This window comes from Myotis myotis, unplaced genomic scaffold (genome assembly GCF_014108235.1).
Source record: "Myotis myotis isolate mMyoMyo1 unplaced genomic scaffold, mMyoMyo1.p scaffold_m19_p_4, whole genome shotgun sequence".
In the NCBI taxonomy this organism is placed as follows: Eukaryota; Metazoa; Chordata; class Mammalia; order Chiroptera; family Vespertilionidae; genus Myotis; species Myotis myotis.
The window spans coordinates 15,069,487-15,097,435 of NW_023416346.1; the positions used below are offsets into that span (position 1 = coordinate 15,069,487).

The 27,949-nt window shown below is 38.7% G+C and overlaps 1 protein-coding gene across 10 annotated transcripts in view; it reads right to left on the minus strand.

Annotated features, from left to right (window-relative positions):
• The window catches only part of MTM1 (myotubularin 1), a 103,570-nt gene that overhangs the window by 62,998 nt on the left and 12,623 nt on the right, over positions 1 to 27,949 (minus strand). For 4 of the 10 annotated variants that reach the window (XM_036304720.1, XM_036304719.1, XM_036304718.1 and 1 more), the window contains 4 exons: positions 16,565 to 16,636; positions 13,576 to 13,648; positions 11,757 to 11,851; positions 8,322 to 8,363 (listed from right to left, as the gene is read on the minus strand). In XM_036304720.1, the coding sequence (XP_036160613.1) occupies positions 8,322 to 8,363; positions 11,757 to 11,851; positions 13,576 to 13,648; positions 16,565 to 16,627 (273 nt within the window). In that variant the 5' untranslated portion in view covers positions 16,628 to 16,636. Of the gene's footprint in view, positions 1 to 8,321; positions 8,364 to 11,756; positions 11,852 to 13,575; positions 13,649 to 16,564; positions 16,637 to 22,106; positions 22,126 to 27,949 lie in introns of those variants that run through there. The other 6 variants (XM_036304723.1, XM_036304722.1, XM_036304725.1 and 3 more) reach the window with 4 other exon arrangements.

The following is a 27,949-nucleotide window of genomic DNA, read 5'->3' on the forward strand; positions in this document are numbered from 1 at the left end:
TCATGGGATAAGACATCTCACTACATGACTGAAATCCAAATCCCTAGATAAAAAAGACACTACTCAGTAACCATGTACATACATAGTTGTATATTATAATGTATTTATTTCTCAATACAATCTAGTTATTAAAACATACTATCAGGCAGTCTTTTATTATGCTTAGATTATATTGAGATTTATCAGTGTCTGTTCAACTGTATTCCTAAATACATAGAGTAGACATTAAATAAAAGGCTGATACTCTAATAGCAACACAGAAGCAAGAACACAAAAAAAGGGAGAAGAAAGTGAGATGAGACTTTGCTGTTCTTTGTCCCTGTATTATAGTGGGAATTCTATAGCCCTGATTGCCCTGACCCAACACAAAACAGAAAATGGGACACTGAGACCCTGGCCGGTAAGGCTCAGTTGGTTGGGCATCGTCCTGCACACTGAAAGGTTGCCAGTTTGATTCCAGGTCAGGGCACTTGCCCCGGTTACAGGCTGGATCCCTGGCAGGGATGTGCAGGAGACAACCTATCAATATTTCAATCTCATGTGGATCTCTCTCTCTCTCTCTCTCTCTCTCTCTCTCTCTCTCTCTCCTTTCCTCTCTCTCTAAAAATTCATAAAAATCTGAGGAATCTCAGAGGGAAGGGGAGCAGAGGGAAGAGATTAACCAAAAAACTTATATGCATATATACATTGCTCATAGACACAGACAACAGGTTGGTGAAGGCCTGGAGCAGGGCAGGAACCAGGTGGAAGGAGGCAATGGGGAGAAGATGAGGAGACATCTGTAATACTCTCAACAATAAAGATAAAAAAAGTTTAAAAATCACTTAAAAAATGGGACACTGAGGAAAACCAGTCAGCTCCTGACCAAGAGCACCCACAGTCTAATGAGGCTACATGTCATGTTCTCCCTGAGTGACAGGTTCAAAATCAGATAACCCAGCCGGCCAAACTGGAAGATCCAGGAACAGGAAAACTAGCTTCCCTCTCTAGAAACCTAAGTCGTCACTATCTAAATATCATTAAATATTTAAGGATTCTCAAAGGTTCATTCTAACTCACAATTCTGTGCCTCTGACCTCTGAGTATCTAAAATAGTTAAGCAGTAAATATAACAATCTAAAAAGATGCATTCATTTATTATCTCTCTTTTGAGTATATACTGAGTAACAGAAACTGTACTGTTCCTTAGGGGCCGTGGAGATGAAATAAGATGCAGATATTGCCCTCAGGGAGCTCAAGGCCCAGTCTGGGAGAAAAGACACATGTATCCAAATAGCCACAATGCTAGGATGCATGTGCCAAAAGCCATAAAAAAGATCCAAAGTGGAATGAGAGGTTATAGGAGGGCAAGATGATTTCCTATCAACTGGGTCACATGAAGGTTCTGTGGTAAAAGTGACATTAAGGATGATACTTAAAAAAATAGAATAATATCAGTTGGAGATTACCCTTTCATGAACAGGTAACAATAATATCAGCTACCCATGTGGAAAAACATGGGGATTTTATATTAAAACAACAACAACAACAACAACAACAACACCCCACCACCACCACACACACACACACACACACACACACACACACAGACACACACACACACACAGGCCAGGGCCAGGTTTAAGATAGGGTGGCTGCAGAATTTCCTGGGGAACAGTACTCCAGGGCTTGGATCAAGATGACTGGGTTCCATGGAATGTGTTTTGAGAAGAGAAATTCAGTGACAGAATGATGGTTTATGAAGACTCAACTAGCAGCACTGAGCACTCCATGAATGGGAGTAGAAGGCTAAAATTCTGTATTTCTGTACCTCGAAGTCTCTCAATGGGTATAGAGGACTATACCCATTCCTTGGAATCCTGGAGGCTGTTTTAGTGCCAGTGAGAGGCTATGAGGATCTGAAAATGGAGAGTGACTGAGGTGGAAAGCAAAAGGAGATGAGTCTCTGGGGAAGAATCAAAGATGATTCAGATTTAGACTAAAGAGCCCGGGACAACGATGGTCCTACCAAGACATGTGAAGAAGATAAGAGGAGATTCTGGAGGAAGATTAACATTGTCAAGTTTAGACACACTGGGTTTGAGGTTATGATAAATTATTCAAGAACAGATATCTAGGAAGCAGCTGGAAATACAGAACTGGAAGAGATCCCAAAGGCCCCTCAAAGGAAAAATGTCCAGAACTAAACAAGTGATGTTTTTCTCTCCAAACTCCATCTTCATGTCTCCATGGCTGGCACTCCATCTATTCAGTTACCAAAGCTGGAAACCTAGGAGTCATCCTTATCATCGCCCTTCTCCATTATCCTTAATTCAATCTCTCATCTTTACCTCTTAAATAAATCTCCAATCTATTAATCTCTCTCCAACTTTACCAGAAACTTCTCGACCACTGGAAAAGCCCCAGTGGTCTCTGCAGCTACTATTACTCAGCTTATAATTTTCCCTCCACTCAGCAACCTGGGGGATCTTTTACAAAAGTAAATTTGATGCTATCATTCCTCTGTTTAAACCACTTCTGAAGCTTCTCATTGCTCACCTCTAAACACCCAAACCCTTAGCGGAGTCTACAAGGTCTAGGTCATCTGGCCATCACCAACCTCTCTTGCTCATCTTGCACTGCTCTCCTGGCCCCCAACTCATCCATACTGTCATCTTTTCATGATCTCTTTGGTCTCAGGGCCTCTCATATGCTGTTCTCTCAGCTTATTTTCTCCAATCCAGCTGCTGCCCAGCATCTAGGTAACTCCTATTCGTTCTTCAGATTACGGGTCAAGCATCATTTTTTCAGGACAATTTGTAGGCTCCTTAAACTGTTGTACCCCGTACTATTCCCATGCAACCTTACCACAGCTTGTTATATATTGGTGTGATTATCTAATTAACGTCTGTCAATGCCATCAGAACTAAAGCTTCATGAGGGAGAGACTATGTCTGTTGTGTGCACCACTATTGCCTACCACCTGACACAGCACTTGGCACACAGCAGGCTCTGAAACAGCCAATGAATAAAAAAATGAAAGATCAGGACTAGAGCTATAGAATTGGAAAGCAAATGACAGCTGAGAAAGAAGGTGAGGACAGAACTCTTGGGGAAATTACATAACTCCGGGGAAAGAAAGATGTAGGAAGGGAAAGAAATGAACTGCTATAAAGGCAAGAGACAGAAAGAAGCAGAAGAGCCAAGAATGCACGTAGACAGGAAGGAAGGAGTAATCAACAATACCTATAGCTATAGAGAAGTTAAAAAGTTCAGGACTCAACCAAGGCCACTGGAACTGAGCAGTGAAAGAATAGTTTCAATAGAGAACAGAAGCCAGAACACAAGAAGTGAAGGAGTTAATATATCGGAAGTGGAAGCAGTATGTATGGGCTAATTTTTTTTAAAATATATTTTATTGATTTTTTGCAGAGAGGAAGGGAGATAGAGAGTTAGAAACATCGATGAGAGAGAAACATCGATGAGCTGCCTCCTGCACATCTCCTACTGGGGATGTGCCCGCAACCAAGGTACATACCCTTGACCGGAATCAAACCCGGGACCTTTCAGTCTGCAGGCCGACGCTCTATCCACTGAGCCAAACCGGTTTCGGCGGACTAATTTTTTAAAAGAAGTCTGGCAAAGAAGGGGAAAAAAGAGGACAGTAGTATCAGGGGGCAACAGGGATGCAAGAAAGCATTTTAAAATAAAGAGACTGGAGTAGGACTGTGGGGTGAGGGGAAGGGGAGGAGCCAATGAAAACCAGAAATATAAGACGTAAAGAATAATGGGGCACTAAGGCTCCAGAGAAAGGCTCAAGTAGAGGGATTTGCTTTGGACAAGATGTCTAGGTCCTTCCTCTTAGATAGGAGAGGAGGAAAGGATGTGTGGAAACAGACATCATCAGGTGATGAGAGGGAAATTTATAGATTTGTGAGGATGACTTTTAACTCTTCAACAAAGCAAGAGATGAGGTCAGCTAAAGAACATGGAGAAGGTTTGTCACTGATGTGATGGGGGATCTAACGAGAATTCAATTCCAGATTAAAATAATTACCAAAGCAGTGATGAGACCCTTTTCTGAGGCCTAAAATGCCTGAACTGGTAGTGGAAATAATTAAATCCACAATATAACCTTCAACAGCAGGGCTCAATAGCCCCCAGAGTCTCAAGTTTAGAGAATGGTAAATTGGGATGGTATGGTAACAAAGGACAAGGGACATAAGGTATTAGCAGTAATTGTTTTAAACTGAAAACACCATTATTTTTGCAGCAGCAATATAGGATGATTTAAGACTGAAGTTTAAAAGAATACCTAGCATGTGGATGCTATGTTCCCACTGATGTTCTTACCTACAGATATATTAGGATGTTTTATTATTCTAGTCTTTTTAACATTATTTCACCTCCTTTTAAAAAAAAGAGGTACCAAATCCACTAGACAGAATGACATAAAAAAGAACAATCTTGAAAACTTTCCAATGTATTTTCCTGAAAAGATAAATACTACAGGAATCCTCTTTGTTCATGCTTATAATGACTTGGTTGGGCCTTCCCTCTGGAAAACATATAGGTCTGGCTTTGAAATGCCCACAATGGAAGGTAAACTTTGCCTCCCTTCTGGGTGGTATCCAAGACTTACAGCTAAAATTTCAGCCAATTAGAGAGGTCATGGAACCTAAATGCAGCCACACTTATTAGATGCCCAGCTTTTGGGTGGCATGATAGCTAACACCTGTCCAAAGCTCATTTCAGAACCAGATATTTTTGAGAGAGTCTGATGGACATGCAGGGTATACAGCCATCTCAATTCTCCAAGTTCTGTCTCTGCACTGGTAAAACATCAAAAAGCAAAGTAAACAGATCTATTCTTCTGGTCCACACAGAAATACCTTTACTGAATAAAAATTAATGTGTGTTCTGTCTTTATAGAGGGTCTTGCATGGTGTCTAAGAATCTTTAGGTGATACTCTGCCTGAAGAATTGAATCACTATGTTCCTATCTTTTAGAGGAAATCCTAACAACAAATTTGTCCTTGAATTTGATCCAGGAAGAGGTATTATTTCTGAGTTATCAACTGAAAATGAAACCATATATATACACACACACTAATAAAAGAGAAAGATGCAAATTGACCGTACCTTCACGACAACCACCAGCCAATCAGGAGTGAGTATGCAAATTAGCCCAACAAAGACGGCAGGTTAATTTGCATACACAGGCGCTGAGCGGCTAGGGGTGGGGCAGGACACAGGCATTCCGCACCGCCCCAGCTCCTCCGGGCCTCTGGGCAGCGTGGGAAGGAGGAAAGGTGGCTCTGGGCCTGAAAGAAGGCAGAAAGGTGGCTCCAGGCTGGAGCAAAGGTGGAAAGGTGGCTCTGGCCGAGTGAAGGCGGTGCTGACAGCCAGGGGAAGGAAGGCCCATTATTGCACAAATCTTCGTGCATCAGGCCTCTAGTGTGTGTGTGTGTGTGTGTGTGTGTGTGTGTGTGTATATGTGTGTATATATATATATATATATATATATATATATATATATGAATGACACTTTTCTCATCTTATCAGCAGTCCTAATCCTAGAACCAAATTATACTGCCAAGGGTTGGCAACTACTTATTTGGAAGGCTTAAAAGCTTCCACTCCTTTAGCTTTCTTCACATCCCCTATATTCCATTCTATTTTTTAAAAGAAGTGTGTGGAATGACCAGGAGTGAGAGATACCAACCTTCAGATGGTGATTACCTTTGAAGTAAAGGGAAGATGGGAATTCTTCAGCTAGGTGTTGGATCCACAGATGGTTATGTTATCCTTTATAAACTTTGTTAAATATTTCAAAATAATTTTGCAAAATGTGTGGGGGTGGTGGTGGTGAATGATGTTCTAGGTGGAGAATATGTCCTGAAGGAAAATGCAGAGGGGAGAAAGCATAGGGCTTGTTTAGGGAACAAGCTTGATCCACAGTGTGTGGTGGAGCTGAATGATAACTAGAGCTGGAATATAGAGGGTAGAAGAGAAGGGGTGACAATGAGGCTGTATCCACATTACATGGAGAACAACATCAGATGTTTATTTCAAGAAGGGAAGTCAGATTACAGCATGTATGATGGATTAGAGAGATGAGTTGCGGGGGGGTGAGGGGGGGAGTTGCAGAGGACTGTAAGTACCTGGGCTAAAGAATCGGAAATGAGGAAGGAAAGGAGCCAATGAGAACTTCTGAGCAAAGGAATGATAAGGTTGTGAGAATGTCTTAGGGAGCTAGCAAGAATATAGTAGGAGAAGTTACTGCAATGGCCTGGGAGATAGGTGCTGGTGATAAGACCCTGGACTAGGGTGGGAAAACAGGACTAGAAAGAACTGGGAAAATGTGATGAAGACTGCAGAGGAGAAGGCAGGAGGGGATTAGAGATATGATTCTAGAGTGACTATAAGAAAAGTAACACCATCAAGAAAAACATAATGCCAAAAGAAGGAACTGGGAAGGGAGAAAGAGCTGAAGAATTTTGGTTCGGCCATATATCTGGGCTACCAGGTGGAAAGTCAAGAAATTTCCAGCAAGCAGTAAGAAATGAGAAACTGGGGTCAGAAGAAAGGTCAGCACTAGAAAATAAAGTCAAGGGCTGGGGAGGGAGTGTCTCGGGCAGTGATGGAGAACCTATGACATGCGTGTCAGAGGTGACACGCGAACTCATTATTCTGGTTGATTTTTCTTTGTTAAATGGCATTTAAATATATAAAATAAATATCAAAAATATAAATCTTTGTTTTACTATGGTTGCAAATATAAAAAAAAATTCTATATGTGACACGGCACCAGAGTTAAGTTAGGGTTTTTCAAAATGCTGACACGCCGAGCTCAAAAGGTTCGCCATCACTGGTCTAGGGAATGGGCTGGGTAACCTCTGCTTTACCTGTCAGCTGTTGTCAGATGGGATGAGAGTGTGTGGGAAAAGTCTTGGTAAATTCAAGAGCTTTGTTAACATATGGTGTTATCTGTAGAGAAGTGACTGGAGCCAGGGAGTAGATGAAGCCAAGGGGCAAAGAATGAATAGAGAGAAGTGTACTGAGGATTGGGAGTTGGCAAATCTTCCATGGGGAGGTAGAAAGTGGAGCAAGAGAGACCGATCAGACTCACATCATCACAAAATCTGTTCTGCCTCCTAAAGGACACTCTCCACAGTCTCTGTTCATTCTTTTTTTAAAAAAATATTCTTTATTGATTTCAGAGAGGGAGAGAGAGACAGAAACATCAATGATGACAGATAATCATCAATCAGCTGCCTCCTGCATGCCCCTGCTCAACCACTGAGCCATACTGGTTGGGCTGTACTCATTCTTTATCTTTAACATTTCACACCATGCTCTATTCCTTACTTCTTGAGATTTTTCTCTTCTACTGACTTTCACCAAAGCCTTCTGTCAGATTTTCTACTGCCTCTTCTTTCTCTTCTCCAGTGGTTCTTCTCTCCCCATCATGGAAAAATGTTCATGTCCCCTAGGGTTCTCTCCTCAGCCCACATCTCTTTGAGAGTAATCTTGTGGTTGTACATGATTTTTCCCAATAATGATATGCTAATAACTTTGGGAACCTTAGAGTCATGTTTCCTCCTGCTTCCAAGTTACTTCCACCTGGTTGTTATACTGCTGTAAGTCCACACATTCAGATTTATTTTCCCTGGGGTTTGTCTCCAACACATTCTTTCTCCTATAATGTCCATTTTGATGACTGGGAGCAGTCCCAATCATTCAAGCCAAAAAATCACAGGAATCATTCTCAACTCGAATATTTTCTTCATGTCTCTAATGGCCATGCAAATCCTGAATCTCTCAAGATTGTCCCCTCCTTTTTATTACAACTAGGGCTGTATTAGGCTCTTATTGCTTACCTGGAAAACAAAAATAACTCCCTTCCTCCAGTCTCTCTCTCCCTAATATATCATACATGCTGCAACCTGACTCCTCTTCCTGAAATACACATTTGATATGTCATTCTTTATATAACATGCATATAGCTTCATTGCCTCCCATTCTCCACTCCTCCCTCTACCCCCTATATTCCAGCTCCAATAGATCACTCAGCCATTTCCACTGTATATGGTATTTTTTTCATATTGTTGTACATGTGATATGAAAACTCTCTACCTGATATGTTCCCCCCACTTTCCCTTCTGTCCAGGAAATTGATACCATTCTTCAAGACTTGGTTCAAATATTACCTCCTCTGTAAAGCATTCTATGACTCATCACACAGTTAATCATCCTCTCCCTTGTAACCTCATAGCATTATACAACCACTGCAGACTTCGCCATGTTATACCACAATTACTCATCTCCACATTATTCACCTGGCATGATGTTAGATTCACCACAGGACTCAATGAAAGTTTCTGGAATAAAGATATGAACACATAAATAAGCAAAGAGTCCATTTGTCTTTCTCATCCTCTGTAGCACCTAAATTCAAAGTGTTCCTAGAAGGGAATCTAGAAGCACCCTTCCCATGGTAGTCTACACAGTGGTCAGCAAACTGCGGCTCTTTGGCCCCTCGAGTGTGGCTCTTTCACAAAATACCGACTTGTGCGCATGGGCCACGAAGTTTCAATCGCACTGTATGTGCGCGCCTGTACGTGGTATTCTGTGGAAGAGCCACACCCAAGGGGCCAAAGAGCAGCATGTGGCTCATGAGCCGCAGTTTGCCAACCACTGGACTACCAGATTACAAAGTATTACATGCCTAAAGTGGCCCCTCCTGGAGTCACAAGATCAACACCAAGCCAAATTACTGAGCACCCTCAAGATCAAAAGGTGGCTATGGATCTTTGAGATGTAGTCAAATTATAGTGATGAGGCCTGTTCCCTCCCGGATTCACTCATTGAATCCACTTTTATTGAGCACCTACTGTCTACTGGACACTGTACTAGCTAGGCACAAAGGGCCAAAAGGACTCACCATTACTTACGACCACAGACAAAGCAGCATATAAGTAAATCAGAATTCCTTTATTTAGCACACCCTGATTGAATACCTTCATGTGCCAGTCTCTGTCCTATGTGCTGAGGATAGACAAGCATTCCTGTCCTCAGACAAAGAACAAGATAAAGCAGTGAAATATATAAAATAGGAGATAGTGGCAGGTGCTCAGGAGAAACAAATAAACATGGAAGGGAGAGTGGAAGTTTTGGGATGGGTATTGCAAGTTTAGATAGAGTGGCTAGGGAAGGTTTCCTAACAAGTGTTAACATACAGTTATGAGAAAAAGGGCTCTGGAGACACAAAGAGGGAGTGATAATCTTCACAGGAAATTGAAGAAGGTTTCGGAGAGGACATAATTTTGAGGTGGCTTCTGAAAGGGCATTCAGGTATAGTGAGAACAGCACATGCAAGGGTACAGGGGCATGAGAGGGCTTCTCAGGCTGGGAAAAGGGAAGAAAGAGGCTTTGTGTAGTTTGAGAACAGTATGGGAGATGTGGTAAGAGCCAAGACAAGAGAAGTTAGGAGGATTTTTATGCCATATAAAGGAGAGTGGATTTTATTCTATGGGCAGAAGGGTGCCAACAAAGGTTTTGGAACTGAGAAGTAAGTTGATCAGCCTAGGTCTAAGGAGGATCACTCTAGAGGCATCATGCAGGCCAGAATGGTGGGGGAAGACCATGAAGGAGGGCCACCATGACAATCTAAGGAAATGACTGCTGTGCTTGGATAGCTGACTCGGAGTCAGACTGCACTTCCACTGCAGTGTTTACATACCTGAAACAAACAGGTGTCCACTTCAAAATGCCAGTGAGATGACAGCTCTTTGTCAAACAAAAAATTCATATTTTGCAACAGAATCCACAATTAATGCTGGGTTTTTTTTAATGCTTTTTTTTTTTATAACTTTAAGAAACATTATGATGACTGTTTTTGGGCTTCTATATAACCACGTAAGTGGCTTTCTTTATATGATGTTTTCTGGTATTATCTGCTTGCTTTTATACCGTGACTAAATGTTGTGTCCAATCAGTTAAAATGTTTATGTAAAACTTAGTGGAAGAAGAAAAAGTTAGAAGTCAGTGTCAAATGGGCATTTTATTCACCCATTCAGCACTAACCCCCACCTTCTAGAGTGCCATATGAAAAAAAATAAATAAATACAGCTTGCTGAGTGTTTTCTCAATTATAAAAGGACTATATGCTTCTTCCAAGTGGAAGGGGAAAAAACAAAGCATGCCTAATTCCATCCACTCTCCAAATACCCCAAGTACTAAAACTTTTGGTGTATTTCCTCTGGCTTCTTTTCTGCAGGTAGCTTTTGTTTGTTTTACATCATTAAGAACACACAATATACACAATCTTGTCTTAGCACCAGTTTCAGTAATTTTTCCAGTGCATCGTTAATGACAGCATAAAATGGAATCAGGCATATGTGTGGCTCAAGCCAAAAGTCTCAGAGGTGAAGGCATTATAACACTTGCATTAATTCTAAATTTTTGATGCATCTCCCCTATATTAGCATAAAATATTTTAATCTGTCCCAGTGTGACCTTGGGAGCTGTGCTGAATGACTCTAATCCGTACTTCACAGAAGCCACTTCATACATTCCAAGGTAGCTCTGTCATGTCTCCCTTTGTCTTCTTTTCTTCACATGAAAGATCAACATTTATTTCGATCATTGCTCATATTGCAGCACCTTTACTAGCCTGGTTCCCTTTGTCTGAACCATCCATCTCTAGTTTGTCAATGTCCCTCTTAAAATATGGCATCAGGATTTGAACACAACACTTCAGATGGGACTACCATCTCATTTTGTCTCGCCGTTATTATACTTTTCTTAATTCACCCTATAGGTCTATAAGTTTTTAATCAATCATGTACAATTACTGGGTCAAATAAGAATGGGCCGCTGTTGAAACAAATCTCTTCCATCTTTATTGATACAACTGTAAATGTTATTTATGCTAAAGCGAGATTCCCCCAACAGTCTCACTGTCTCCTGTGTAAAAGCTGCTGTTGGGCTCTCTTCCATGTACCCTGGACCTATTTACTTCCCCTTGGTCCATCTCATCAAAGTAAAGCTGTCCCTTCAGGCCAGCCTGGGCAATGGCGACCCACCACGTCTACTAATAGGTCCTTCTGTGATAATCACAGAGGCTATTCACTCCTTCTTTCTCTTCTGGAGCATATTGTCTCCATCTCATCTTCCCACCAGTGGAACATTACTTAAAATGTTGTGGTAAACATTTCGTGGCTCTAGAATGAAAAGGTAGAGTGGCATTAAGCCACACCATAGCTAGCCTAGTTCTAAACTGCTACCTGATGCTCTGTAATCGAACACTTGAAAAGTTCTACAGAGGTGGGCCTATACAAGGGATTCACATCAGTATCCTCTTCTGTGATGTTTTAAAAATTACAACTGTGCTTGGACCGAAGAGCTACATGTTCTGATGTAATAAATCTAGGACATTGTAGTGTTTTTAAGCTCCACAGGTGAATTTTCTCTGTGCTTCTTCTAAAGAACCACTGTTCTATACCTACCTAACTTCTCCAAACTAGCAAATGGGTACAGTTATTAACCCCTCCCCACTACTATGAGAGACAAAACTTATTTTTAACTCTATTCCTACATATATAGGTGTTAGTGTAAAATAAGCTTTGCATAAGCCAAACATTAAGAGTTGAGAAGCAAATGTATCCCCCATGTTAATCTGAGCCACAGTCAATTTTGCAAGGTAGAAGAGAAACAGTTTAGCATTATCTTTAACAGTTAGGGTCATCTTTACGGTCTTAGATTCTACTTACCGTTTCCAAACTTCTTAAATAAAGACGATAATTTGTGATGTAAACTCTTCCCTTAATGGGGCCATTGAAAGGACATATGTAAATAACTTCTTTGTCTATTAAGATAAAAAAAGTACCCTAAAATAATGGAAATATATACCAAGATATACAACAAATGGCACTAATTTAATATAAACTATTTGGCTAAGAATAACTACAATAAAAATTACTGAAAAGTTTGAAAGCAAGCATTGGCAATGTTTCTACATTACCATGCTTGGTCCAGTGAGGCCGTTAGGGAACGAGTGGGGCCACACGTCACCTCTAGGCACTAGTGGTGCTTCTCTGAGCTTGCCCACCATGTTGTCACTACCTGGGGCAAGGGGATAACAGCTGGAGAGCAGAAGTGAATGAGGATACTGATGCTGCTACTCTCAAGAGGTTATAAAGGTAACTGCTGAGCTATTTCAACCAGAGCGTTGCAATTCTGTAGGACAGTCTCATGGACTAACCACTAGATAGGGTTTGAGGTTTGCCAACCTCTAATTATACAAACATAGTGATGTTTTTAATAAATGAATGTCAGCAGTAGAGATGTTTCAATAGTCTACTCTTTCTCTTTTAATAGTCCAGATGAGAGTTTAGCTAGATACATCTCAAACATTTAAATGATATAAAACAGATGGCCAAGAGAATAGTACAATTTTGGTAGAATCAAAGATAAGAAGAAACTAAATTAGGAGAGTTAATTTATTATAAAAATGTATCTTTCTCTTATCTTTCAAGGATGTCCTTGAATGTGTTAATGGCTTTTAATTTTTTAAAACAAACTTGAAATCCCTTTCTCCTCAGGTGCTAAATGAAAAATACCCGTAAGGCTACCTCATGCTAATTCAGTTACTACACACCAATTAAGGTTTTGGCACTGATACAGAGCACCAAAACTTCATATGTGAAAATCACCAAAAGTAAGCTATCCTCTTTGCTCTTATCCAGAAATTGGAATTCTTGCAAGTCAGTGGACATGAAATAGTTTCTCCTGATGCATGGTTAACTAATTCACAAAGGCATCATATCTATGACCTTATTCTAATTAGCACCATCCATTTAAACTAAACAACCAAGATCTTAATCAATAAAGCAAAAGGTTCCCTGAAACAATGCTAACTATATTATCACCAAATATATGGGAATCTGAGAGGGAGTCGACCCTAATGTAAAATGTGAAAGCCTACAATATCAGCCCTTGGCTTAGAAGCTGTCAGATGTGTCTGTATTCTTAAACCAGAATAATCTGGTTCTTCCACAGTAGATACCTTCCTCTTAATATAAATTTATCATGAAAAAAATAAGTCAACGATAAAATTATGACATCAATATTACTAACTTCAGTTATCTGGCAAATGAAAGCTATTTTAAACCATTATGGTTTCCTATATTTCAAAGAAGAGAATACTGAGATTTTAAGCCTTTAACTTGATCATTTTAAAGCATATCATAAACTAGAAAACCTTAATATCATTTTGTCCTTATAACCGCAAGCCATGAGAGCTTATCACTCCAATAAGTAACTTTCAAGAGATAACCCACATTTTCCCCCCAAAATAATTACGTCTTTGATACAGAGAAAAGTATATCATTATCCTGGAGAGCACAAAGCTCTTGAAAGAACTCTTTGATCAAGAAACTAATGCACAGAGTTCTCTCCATATTAAGACTTTTAAACAAAGCTAGCTTATTTGTCTAAATTTGACTTCCAAGAGCATGAGGAATAGAAGTCACCTGATCCTGCTGGACCTCTCACCAATTTATGCAAATCCTAACTTCACAGGATCCTTACCAGTAATGCGAATTTCTCCTGGAAGTCGAGGAACAGCCTCACTGAGATCCCGATTGACTCCATCCCTAGAAGTCTGTAAATGAAACAGTGGCATCAGAAGTAATCACATTACACTTGCACAGGTTTTCAAGCAACCTGAAAAACAACTGACCAGAAATATACTTTATAAAGGAAAAAAAAATCAGAGAAATACTTATCATTATAGAATACTGGAACAGAAAATTTAAACTAAAACATACCCTTAACATTCATTAGCAGTGATAACTTTTAGTCTGCAAATAATATTAGCATGCTTTTAACTAATATTAATTTTAAACACCCCTTCCAAGCACTTCACCATTAACAGCATGAAGAAAAATGACAAAAAGTAAATATTAAATGTCTTCTATAGATACATGTATACTGTGACAGTTTTCTTTCCCTATTAAATATTTAGTCATTTATCTTTTTTGTTAAGAGTAGAAATGAAAACTTCTTTCAATGGGGCCTTACCTGAGCCACAGTAATCACACTCTTCTTACAATGCCAGAAAATAACCTTTATTACATATTGGGTTTCTTATTTTACTAAGATCCTTCCTCACTTAGGTAACTTGATAAGAGGAAAGGGATCTGTCATTGGACTTTGGAGCTGACAAGAGGCTTAGGTACCATCTACACAAATACTTGCCATGTCTCTAGGCCTCCTGGCTTCAGAGTTATTTCCAGACCTGTGCCTTATTCAATGGCCACAGCAGCTCCCTCAGGGAGGCAAGTAGTAACCACTGAAACCCAGAGGGAAGTTCTAAGTGTAATGTGATATAATTGGCCATTGTGACCCAGATGCCTGGTTAGGTGTCTCTCAATCTATTCAACTGCCATAGTGGATTCATAGCAATGATGGGCTGGCTATGTCCACTTTAGGGCATATGAGGCACATCATTAAAATCTGTTTGAGCAAAAGGTTTTTTTCAGCATTACTTTTCATTCATTTTTTTCTAGTTGTTTTCCAAAATGTCACACTGTAATCATTTCATGTGTGAAGTTAGTTAATACTTCCCTCAAAGGGGTTTTGTGAATGTATTAAGTGAAACGAAATTCATAAGCACACTTTTGTGAATTATCAAGGGCTATGTAAAGTATTAACAAATGAGAGAAATGCGAATTGTGTATTTAGGTAATATATAAGCTATCAAAGAGGGGTGCTTTCCTGAATTTTTAATGGTTATATCTTTTTTATTCAGGCACAAAATAAAAATTCTTAGCCAATTTTCAGTATGTTTTAGTGCTTGCAAGCTAAGCATTTTTAACTAGGAGGACAAGACAAGTTGTCCCCAGCCAGGAATGCCTTCCTCAATAAGGAGCAAAATCACACACCTTATATAAATTAGACTGGAAATAAATTACCATCATCCTTTAACACCACCTCTCACTAACTAAAAACAAGGATAATGAGCAAATTTAATATTCAGTATGCCTTTGAAATACCACAGTTCTGGGTCAGAAGAAAGCATAACTCAAGCACAAAATAAGGAAAACAAATGTTTGATTAACACAGGATAACATGAAATTAGCATAGGATATACTTTATTTTAATGTTTTACCTTATTGGAGTTATTTTTTTAAAAATATATTTTTATTGATTTCATAGAGGAAGGGACAGGGAGAGAGAGAGAGATAGAAACATCAATGATGAGAATCATTGCTCGGCTGCCTCCTGCACGCCCCCTACTGGGGATTGAGCTGGTAATCCGGAATTGAACCTGGGACCCTTTAGTCCCCAGGTTGATGCTCCATCCACTGAGCCAAACCAGCTAGGACTACTTTTGTGTTTAGAACTGATTCTTTACTAAACACAAACATTACATTACTAAAATACAATAAAAATTTATGTAATCTTGGTGAGTAAAGGGTCCTTATAAACATGATACCAAAAGCAGAAAATATAAAATAAAAGCTTGGTAGATGTGTTTACATAAAAACTTTAAACCTGTGACTTTCAAAATAAAAATAAAATATTATAATATACTTAGACAAAATGTTGTAAATATAATTAAAAGATTGACAATAAACTAGGTGAAAAAGGTGAAGGGGAATAAGATGTACAAACTTCCAGTTATAAAATAAGTCAGCCAAAGAGATCTAGTGTACAGTTCAGGGAATATAGTCAACAAAAACAAAAAATAAAAATTAGGACAAAGACTTGTAATGTATATTATAAAGAGTTGGTTATAATATATAAAGAACACTTATAAATCAATAGAAAAAGTCCCCCAAACATTCCAAAGGCAATTAGGCAAAGCACGTGAACAGTCACTTCACAAAATAAATACAAATAAACAAAAAGCACATTTTCTTATTTTTTAAAAGACCAACCTCGTTAGTAATCAGGGAAATACAAATTAAAAGACATCAGTTTGCTCCCTTCTGATTGCATCCCCCTACATGGCTATTAGGAGTGTAAATTAACCTTTGCGGTGGATAATCAAGAATATGTATCAAAAGCCTTAAAGGGCCATGAATAAAGCTTATTTTAAATTGATCCCTTACTTCCAATTTACGTTCCAAAATCTTCCTCTAGTTATATAAATTTTCTCCTCAATACTTTAAACCATTTTCTGTTAATGTTGTATTTATTTCAGTCATGCAACTATTTTATCATCATAATTAGAAAATAATGCCAATATTCAGGAGGGTTTTCCAATATCTCTTTCAGAAAACTTTCAGGGGAGAGGGACTGCCTATAACACAAATGTAATATTCACAACACAGAGAATCTAAAAAATGAAGTTACATGAAAGGATTTACAAACTAAACTCAAATAAAACATATAAGGTAGCCTGTTTTTTTCTAGAACAAGGTGGGATAATAAATAAAACCACATGTACTGAAGTATTTACATTATGTGAACGAATAATGTAATTAATAATTCAATAAATTTAAAATGACTGCCTAATATGAAAAGAGAAATGCAGAGAAAGAGATGGGATAAATCTGAAAACACGACTTACCCTCTTAATAGACTCATTTTCCAAGGAGCGTGAATTATATTTAGAAGTTGGTGCAGAAGCCATACTGGAACTCTACCAAGAAAGACAACATTCAATATCAATGGAATTGTATGCAATTTCAGACATATGTAACAAATGTTGGGGGTCCATCTGGGTCATGGCTGTATCCTGCTATTTAAATATTGTAATTGAGAACCAACAGTACTACACTTTACAGTCCCTATTTCCATTGTAGTCTCCAGTGGGAATGACACACACAAAAAACTAAGCACAGTACCAGTCAAGGACAGAGCTCTGGGAAAGGTGCAGGGCACTATGGAAGAACAGGAAAGGGCAGCTAGCTATGTATGCATGCGGGAGCCCAGAGGAAGATAGCACACATATTCCTGGATTTTTTTATTCATTGCACTCATAGTCATCTAAAAGAATTTAATGTTTAGCAACTGTGCAGCAGGCCTCAAATTTCCACATTTCTTAATTTTTAAAGATTACTTAGAGGCAGCAGAGCAATAAAAAGGGTAGACAATTGAACTCACAGTATTTCCCCCTTTAAGAATTCTATTTTTGTCTTAACTGGTTGCTCAGTGGTTAGAGTATTGGCCCAAGGATTATAGGTTTGTGGGTTAGATTCTGGTCAAGGGCATGTACCTCGGTTGCAGGTTCAGTCCCCAGCATCGGTTGGGGCCAAGTGCGGGAGGCAACCAATCGATGTGTTTCTCTCACATCAATGTTTTTTTCTCTGTCTCTCCCCATCCTTCCACTCTCTTTAAAAATCAATGGGAAAAAATATCCTCAGGCGAGGATTAACAACAACAACAACAACAAAAGAATTCTATTTTCTTCAAATTAAGGCAATTTAAAGTGGCATGAATTTGATAGAAATCAAATTAGTAAGATTTGATTTAATCAGTATTTTCTAAGGAAAGCATACATTTACTTAATTTAAATAATGAATATTCATCACAAGTCAGACATAAATGAAAGCATCATGTCAGAACATATACAACGTTATAATGCAAGATTTACACTTGTGAAGATTATCACAACAGGAATCTAAGTAATGTTTCAGTTATTTTATTAATCAAAGTTAGTGACAGAGAAGTACACTGAAGCTACAGGGAGGTACACAGCATTCAGTTCAACAAACTGACTGTTGTTATTTGTGGGATCTTTTCCCCAGGCTCATTAAATGAGTAACTACTTACTAACAAAATGCAGCATGGAGAATATCAACACACCTTAGCACAAAAACTAGTGATCTGATAGCTTTTCGGTGCCAATCACTGTCATTAAGTAAGGCCCAAGAGAGATGACAAGATGCAGATAAGCGTAACCATGGGAATGAAGAGGCAGAGAAATGGTCAGGTGAGGACAATCTTATAAGATTAGGACTATCAGCCCCCCATCCTCAGAATTGAGCTCTCTAAGGCAAGGCTGGGGGTCCATCTGGGTCATGGCTGTATCCTGGCACACAGTTGATACTCATAACTATTTAGTGAATGTGCAAAACACACAATAATTGTGAAACATCATGATGGGGTTAGATGGTATATTGGTTCACCAAATCCCTGAACACTGAAACTAGGGAACTACTGCTGAGACATAAAAATGAACAATTAGGGCAAAGTACAACACTTCTTTATAAAAAGGGATACTAAACTTCAAAAACCTGAAACTCATACTAAGATGTGGCACAACCTAAAATTAGAAATAACTTTTTAAAAAGATTAATGAATAACTCTAAAATGAATTAAATTCTGACAGAATATCCTTGAAAAGCTTCTCTAACCTTAAATTCAAATCCAAGCAAAATAACCCTTTATTCTGAGATAGGAGAATGAATGAGATGGACTAGATAGAGCAAGTCAGATATTTTTGCCCTAAAACTATTCTATTGACTAAATAAGATTATATATTTAGGGAATTTCCTTCAGTAACAGATACAAAATTACTTTTTAGTAATCAAATACTATAATATTTAAATCATTTAAAAAGTCAATGTTTTCGCTGAAACCGGTTTGGCTCTGTGGATAGAGCGTCGGCTTGCGGACTGAAAGGTCCCAGGTTCGATTCCGGTCAAGGGCATGTACCTGGGTTGCGGGCACATCCCCAGTGGGAGATGTGCAGGAGGCAGCTGATCGATGTTTCTCTCTCATCGATGTTTCTAACTCTCTATCTCTCTCCTTTCCTCTCTGTAAAAAAATCAATAAAATATATTTAAAAAAAAAAGTCAATGTTTTCAAACAAAAGTTAAATTATTACTATCAAGTCAACAGAAGAAATTAAAAATGTTGGGTTATGTAGTCAATTCAGTCTTCACCTTCCTGTTCCTGTTTATAAACCATAAAAGATTAATCTTCCTATTTTCAATACTCACTTAAATTTTTCAACTTAAAATGAACTAAATATAATAGAGGAAAGTCCACATTTCCCCCTTATTTTTAACTACCTTATTGACACATAACTCAAATATTGTACAACTCACCCTCTTCAAGTGTACAATTTAATGGCTTTTAGTAATGGCTCTTCAAGAGTACAATTTAATGGTTTAACCGCAGTAAACCTTAGAACATTGTCCTCACCCCAAAGGAGAAATCCCGTACCATTATTAGTCACTCATCACTCCCCATTCTCCCAGTCCCGAAGCTATCACGAATTTGTTCTCTCTACAGATTTGCCCATCCTGGACATTTTATATAAATGAATTCATATAATATGCAGTCTTTATGTCTAAAGCGCTCATTTTAGAGTTATATTAACTGCTACTAAAAGTTAGACCAAGTACAAATCTGAGAAATCCAAGGGCCCAGGTAAGTGGGTCAGTTTTGAGATGAGGTTCGCTATAAAAGCTCATCAGTGAACCTCTTTTTGTTGAATGGTTCCAATTATTCCTGAAATACACAGAAGCTGGAACAGTATGATGCTGGAAAGCATAGATGTTGGAGCTGACTCAATTCAAATTCTGACTCTGCATCTCAGTATTTGACCTTGGGAAGGTTATTTAACTTCTCTGGCCTTAGGTTTTAGAACAGTGCCTGGTATATTTGTTAAACAAATTATTATCATTTTTTTCAATTACGAAAGGGTAATTATTGAATGCTGACACCATAATCTATTCTACAAATTAGTCCTGACCCTATAAATACTAGGAAGAAAGTTAATGACTATCAGGATAATGCATTGCTGGTAGTGACCTAGCTATAAAGCTTCTCTTTAAAAAGTACATGAAAATAATGTCTCATTAGGACCAGGGAAAGCAGTATAGTGCTGTGGAAAATGTACTAGATGGACGAGCACAGGCCCTAGGCTTTCTTGAACTTATCAAGCATGGAAAGTTCATCTATACTTTCATCTATAAAATATCTACATTGGTCTAAACACAGTTCAATAATAATTAGAAACTATAGTGAAGTTTACAAAAGTCAGCTACCCTTTGGGTTATAGAGTATTTTGCTCAAAGCCTCTAAAGCTCGTTTTAATCCTTTTTGTTCAAAAAACATTTGAATTGAGGTTACCTTGGCTTTAAAGTGAAAATCGAAACGTAAGTCTATATATATATATATATATATATATATATATATATATATATATATATATGCTAATTACAAGATTCTAACCAAAGGTAGACAGACTTCTATCATTTTTGACCCTGAAAAACAACTTTTGTTATGATTTAAGCCCAAACCTCCCTATTATGGAGATGAGCAGGAGAGCCTAGAGAGTGTGTGACAAGGCCCTGGCATGAGTTAGTGGCAAGGCTAGCTCTAGCCTAGGTCTCTTGACCAACACTGCAATGTCCTTTCCACCCAGAGAAAAGAGCTTCCAAATGGTCTCTATTTTTAAAAGAAGACAACAACAACATGTTAGATGTGACTGGTCCCAAGTTCAGCAGAAAAGGAGTTTTAGACTAAGAATCATAGTTAAGAAAATAACTCATTTAAGCAAGAAATCTTTGGGGCTGCCAACTCCCTTCAAATAAAGGCGGCATTATATAATAAATCAAAACTTTAAGTCACAACATGGCCTTAATTGTGTTTCTCCTTAAATTCAAGACAAATAACCTCAGTGGTCTCATGGTATTCCCTTGTCTGTCTCCCCCAGTTTCCCACCCTCCTCTCTACCACCTCTCTCTCTGTCTTTGTCTTCTCTCTGCCCCTCTCCAGATCTTCTTCCTACCACTTACCAACTTTCAGATATCTGTTGTTATCCTCTACCTCAACCAATCAGAATACAAACCCCCACCAGAATACAAGTTCCCACCAGATGGGGATTCTGGGCTGTTTTATTTATTGCTCCATTTACAACACCTGTAACAGTGACTGGCTGACACCCAGTAGGTACTTGATAGGCATTTGTTAAATGAATGTATGAACTGGGCAATAACTGCTATTTGCCCAATGTTTCATTTAAGGCAGAAATTCATGCAAGCTTAAAAAATGGTAGAACAAATCTTTGCCTAATCAAGGCATGATGGCCCTGGGCAGCAGAATGGCAGCATTAACTTATGCCTCCTTGAGGCAATAGCACTAAAAAGAACTTGAATACTACCATACTACTTCCTAAGAAATAGACATTTCAAATTAAGGCACCCAAACCTCTTCCATCATGCCCTTCTTCCAGACTAAGAAACTATTCTACTCTCCACTGAATATGAAAAATAGGACTCAACAAAACACCTGCAGCAGACATAAGTATAAACACGTTCAAACAAATGAGGACCATTTTTACCCTCTTGTAAAAATCTAAAAGCAGTAGAACCAGAAAATAAGTTTGACTTCTACTTCACAGAGCCTTTGCAAGCAAAATCTAAACTCCAATGGGAGCTCTAGTTTACATGGTCGCCTGATCAATGGGCCTAAATTAGTGGTTTTACTGAACTTTCCATGTAACAACAGAGACAAAAGGCATGCAGGTCTTCTTTTGTTTTTTTTTTGTTTTGTTTGTTTTTTAATCAGTGTGCTTTCTTACCCTGTGTTCACATTTAAATGAAGTTTAAGAATGGTCTTTCTCTGGAGCAGGGGTCGCCAACTGGTGGTTCATGGACCACTGGTGGTCTGTGAGATCCAAAAGGTTGGCGACCGCTGCTCTGGAGGGTCCCTTGAAAGCTAGAGAAACTCTACCCAGTCTGAAAATGAACTTCTAAAGCCTACCAGCAAGTGAGAAGTTATGCATAAGTAGCCTCTGAGTTGAGAATTCCAGGTCTTCCCAAAGGAGCTCTCTTTACTTGGAAGTCTGTTTTGAAAACAAATGCCAAATACATAGGGAAGCCCCAATGCTCCCTTTCTTATAAAACAACTTTCTGTTGCTAGCCTAAAACAAAAATCATAAATATTATTAACCTAAACACAATTTCAAAAAATAATCGATATAATGTCCTAACTCCAGTATAAAGGAGAAATAAAAGGATACTGAAGTATAATGAAATAACTTATTTTACAACACATTACACTAAAAACAAAAACACCCTCTCCCATTTCCAATGTGGCTTCTAAAGGGAGTATTACCTCTCCCCTATGAGAACTAATAGCAGGAAGTTCTGTACCTGGAGTGCCAGGAAACACAGGATTTAATAAATCAACTTATTCTGACTTTTGCATTAAAGTTGCTCTGACTGTAGGACACCTAGGAGGCAAGAAAATGAAAAAGATGCCTTGAGATGTCTTCAACCAAACCACTCTCAGCATAAAAGAGAAATGTTCACATCCCAACCATTTTGAGACTAGTACACTATCAATTCAACTTCTACATTAGCCCAACCCACATGAAAACAAATGATGGTTTGCAAAATTAGAAATTTACTTCATTTCTATACATTTTCCTTTGAACAGGGATTGGTAAACTTTTTCTGTAAAAGGGCACATCTACACTAATAAAAGAGAAACATGCAAATTGGTGTCACTCCGCTACACCCACCAGCCAATCAGAGTGACTATGCAAATTAACCCAACAAAGATGGCGGTTAATTTGTATACACAAGTGGCTCCAACCAGAGTGAAGACTGAAGACTGAAGAGGCTTGGCTTCTCTGCTGCAGCCGGAGAGGAGAAGCCTAGCATTGAGGCTTGGCTTCTCTGCTGCGGCCAGACCAAAGGCCTGGGTCCTGGGTGCCGGAGGAAAACCGGTGCCGGCAGCCAGGGGAAGGAAGGCCTATTGCGCGAATCTTCATGCAATGGGCTTCTAGTCCTATATAATAAAAGGCTAATATGCAAATTGACTGAACAGCAGAACAACTGATTGCTATGATGTGCACTGACCACCAAGGGGCAGACGCTCAATGCAGGAGCTGCCCTCTGGTGGTCAATGTGCTCCCACAGTGGGAGCGCCGCTCAACCAGAAGCCGTGAGCCCAGCAGCGGTGGCAGGAACACCGCGAGTGCAGCAGCGGTGGTGGGAACATCTCATGCCCCTGTGGCAGCACCAAGGATGTCCAACTGACAGCTTCAGCCCACTCCCCATCAGTGGGACATCCCCCAAGGGCTCCCAGACTACAAGAGGGCACAGGCCGGGCTGAGGGAACCCCCTGAGTGCATGAATTTCATACACTGGGCCTCTAGTAGTAAATATTTTAGGTTTTGTGAGCCATAAAGACTCTATTGCAGCTATTGAACACTGTTGTAGCATGAAAGCGGCCATAGGTGATGCAGAAATGATAGAATGTGGCTGTAAGCCAGTAAGACTTTATTTACAAAAACAAGCTGTCACCCTCCACCTTAAACTATTAAAATACATTATTTCAAAGTGAAATTCCCTCAGCCAAAGCAAATAATAATTGTTATTAACCCCACCATTCACAGCCATACCTTATAAAAATGCACTATGACCAGCTGTAAAACTGTGCCATGTAGTTGACAAAAGAAGGGGTTTCTGTATTTAGACCAGTTTATGTTTCAAATACCAACTTTGTCACCTGAGTAATAATAATAATAGTCATGTAACCCTGGATAAACTGCAGTTCCCTATCTGTGAAATGGACATGATACTACCTACCGCATGAAGCTGTGATGAGGAACATGCAAAATGCTGGCAGAGCAGATGGCAAAACAGAGGCACAGGCCCCTTCCCCTTACAGGAGATGTTTAGATAAAATCTAAGTCATTCCACAAACTGGCACTAATATATTTGGCTGGATTCTTCATAAAATACATGATGTCTAACACTGCCTAACCATTCTGCATATACATTTTCTAAGATGATCCATATAATTTTGGCAAGGCTCTGAACAGCCTTAAAGCAGTTTATCCTCAAAGCATGCCTATTTCCATTAAAAAAGTATATACTCAAGTCCTAGCCCAGGGAAACTTTCCATGGGATCCCTAACATGGAGACCTTGCCTCATTACCTTCTATTCTAACCCAGGAATCTAGAAATACACTAGAGGCTTCTTAGAGTAAATCTAACTGTATTTATTCTAAAACATACCCTCCTGTCAAAGTAAACTGCTTATTATCCAAGTAGATAATTGCAAAACATATACATCAGAGCTTCTTGATTTGTCTTAGTGACATCAAACCTCAGGGCTAAAAGGGGTTTGATGATTCTTCTTTGGAAATTATGAAATATTAAATAGTATATCATTTAGAAACTCACTCTGAATTATTTTAATACTAATTATTCATTTTAAAGATCACAATATGCTTACTTTTACTTCTTTATATGTTGTAAAGACCACTGGCTAAAAACAACACAATTCAGACCCAGTGGAGAACGTATTTTGAATCATTTTTCCCCATGGATGGTGATGGATTTGAGCTGATCCATTCACTCTATTACTTGGTCCCCTCAGAACAAATGGCATATCTTCAAGACAGCTGAATGGCTTTAGAGGCATAAGCAGTGGCTACGGAACAGAGTAACTTTAGAATGCTTCATAAATTGAAGTTGGTATGCTAAATAAACTATTAGAAAAGTCAACCACCATCAGGTTAACTTTTTTAAATAAAAAGGCTACCTAGCAATGATATTATATACATTTAAACAGGTCTTTAAATTTGCCAATGGATTTTGTAACCATCAGATACCTGCCAGTAAACAGTTTTAAAATAGAAACAAGATCAAGTTCCCCATCCACCTGCCAATTCCCAAATTTATGAACCCAGCTGATCTGCTCCATGACAAAAGTATATTTTGTTTAACTATTTCCCCCTGTTAGACACTGTTCCCAAAAAATACAATTTACAAGTAAAAAGTACCTTAAACAAAAGTTAATTGTAAATGTTGATGATAAGAGTAAACATATGCAAACAGTCATAGCTGTAATAGTAATGAAGGTGCCAGTTCAAAACATCTCCTTACTTTCTAAGGACCTTCTCGGACTGAGCATTACTGACAAAGATTCCTCCAGCTGGAATTAGTGGTAGAGGGGGAGGAACAGAAGGGAACTAAAGAGCGGATGTGCAGTTTTTAGAAAAATAAAAAGAAGAGAAAAGGCTGGAGATGATAACCTGCCATTCGGACCAATTCCTCCAGGCACTTTCACTGTGGGGGAGAAGCAGGGTTTTGTTGGCATAGGCTCCTTATTTTTCTGCTTCAAGACACAGGAAGATTTTCCTGACACACACACAAACACACACCTCACTTTTCTGTACATTGTACAAATTTCTAATATTTCACTTGTCATGCTATACTCTGTGTATCCATTGATGTTTTGGGTCTTTGTTATATGTGAGCTTCCTAAGGGCAAGGGCTGTTTCACACTGTGGTACCAGCACAGAGCAGTTTGAGCGCTCAGTCAATTAATAAATGAATACAGGATCACCCTCATAAACTTTCATGACTTTGGAGACATCAATCTTTAGCCATTAAAGATTCTCCAGCCTCCCTCTCTAGGGCTGATTTTTTGTGTTTACAACTACTTTGCATATCTGTATAACTTTTCCACATATGTAGTATATATCCCTAAATATTATGTTGAGTTTGAACTTTTATATATAACTGGAATTGTTACACATTCTTCTGCCCCTTGCATTGTTGTGAGAGCCATAAATGTGAATGTGTGGAGTTGTGCTCCACTCATTTTCCCTGCTGCATAGTAGTCCATTGTTCACACTTTGTTAGCCATGCTCTTCTCAGTGGTTATTTGAACTGGTTCCAGGTTTTGCTGTTACAAACAGTGCTGTTATGAACAATCTTGTAAATGTCTCCTACTTCCAGCACACACGTGAGAACTGCAATGGGTTTTTGTGCTAGATTTTCCAGTAGCTTTTTCTGATCTTGGAGTAAGTGTGTGTGTGTGTGTGTGTGTGTGTGTGTGTGTGTGTGTGCACGCGCGCACACGTGCATTTACATCCATTAGCCATCTTCTCAATATAACGAGATGGCTAATGGATGAAAATGTAGGCACATCAACCATTTGAGATGAAATGAAAAATAAAAGCCAGGGTTGTCAACACTCTAATTCAAGCAGCAAGGGGCAGGGGCGGGGGGAGGCAAAAGAATGGATGGGCACTGTCTGAGTTTCCTAAAGCTACTGTAATAAAGTGCCACAAACTGAAAGCTTACAAAATAAATTTATTCTCTCCCAGTTCTAAAGGCTACAAGCCTGAAATCAGGGTGTCAGCAGGGCCATGCTCCCCGTCAGGCTTAAGGGCAGGGTCCTTCCTGTCTCTTCCAGCTTTTGGTGGTTGCAACCGCAGCATTTCTATCTCTGTGTCGGTCATCACATGGCCTTCTTCTCTGTTTGTCTCTGCATATTGTTCTCCTCTAAGGACACCGGTCATATTGGATTAAGGGTCCATCCTCCTCCAGTATGACCTTAACTAGTTATATCTGCAATGACCTTATTTCCAAATAAGGTCATATTCCAAGGTACTGGGGCATAGGTCTATCAACATATCTTTCTGGGGGACACAATCCAATTCATAACAGAGATAAGAGGTTGGCTACAGAAATTAACAATCTACAAAATGATCATGTGGTTACATTCAGAACAATTTAGTTTGTCAATCCATCTATAAGCATTCACTAAATATCTATTAAATTAACCAGCACTGATATATTAATACCACTTCTTAGAAGAAATAATGAAATGATACCAGGCCAATCATTACTGAGATACTCCTCAATCAGCATGAATAATTGTTTAATCTTTTTTCCAAAGAGGTAAAAAAAAATCAGTTAATAACTATATATTGGGCAACTACTCTGGACCACAATAGGAAATTCTTAAAAAAATGAGTCAGATCTTCAAGGAGCTAGTAACTGAGTTGGGGAGATAAATAAATGTAAGACAAATTAAGTAGTGATAAAGACAATGAATAGATATAAATTAAATAATAATAAATACAGGTGATACTATACAACTAAGACAAAATAGAATATCTGGTCATCAATGATTATGGCTTCCATTTATTAATCCTTTATGATGTGCCAGGTAGTGTTTTAAGCACAGATGAACTCATTCAATGCCCCCAACAACCTCATAAGGCAACTACTATTATTACCTTCATATGAAAACACACAACCCCAAGGAACAGGAAGGTTAAAAAACATGTCCACTAAGAACTACCAATGTTAGAATTCAAACACAATCAGTCTGTCACTCTTACCCACTAATTCTCTAATAGATGACCAAGTTAAAAATGGGGATTTAATGCCTTCTGCTTACACAACTGAATAAAAAAACTTTTTAGGATTTCCATCTCTATGTAACAAAATCAGATAGTCATAAAGAAGTCTAGTCTTCATTTTAAAGATAAGTAAACAAATAGTTTACTTTCCCAAAAAAATCCAGGCACTAAACCAGTACATTCTTCTGGTTTGTCCACTGCAATATTACTTTGTATCACAGAAGAGTTTTTTCAAGCTATATTTTTAAAGGAGGAAAATTTTTATTACTAATAAACAAAAATAGAATAAATTCCCCATGAGGCACAACTATGCTATAATGAGATCTTTGTTAAAATGCCCATCAGCATATATGTAGCTAGATGAGTTATTCTTCAAAGTAGTCCCTTTAGATGGTGTGCACTTATTCCAGCAACACTGTCAACTATTCCCAGTATTCTTCCAATTCTTTTTTTGAAACTGCCTTTAGAGTTTTTAAAACATTAAAATATGTTTTTATTGATTTTAGAGAGGGAGGGAGAGAACGAGGGAGAGAGAGAGAAAAAAAACATATATGTGAGAGAGAAACATTATTTGGTTGCATCCCGCAGGCACCATGGTCAGGACCGAACTCGCAACCTGGTCATGTACTCTGATGAGGAATCAAACCAGGAACCTTTCGGTGCACAGGACAATGCTCAACCAACTGAGACACACCAGCAAGGGCTGCCTTTACAGTTTAAAGCCAAATAAAACATCTTCTTGTGAATTTTACCATATCTCAATTAATTTAAAACACAATGCTTACAACAACATGAATGCTCACTCTCTCTAATAGGTGGGCC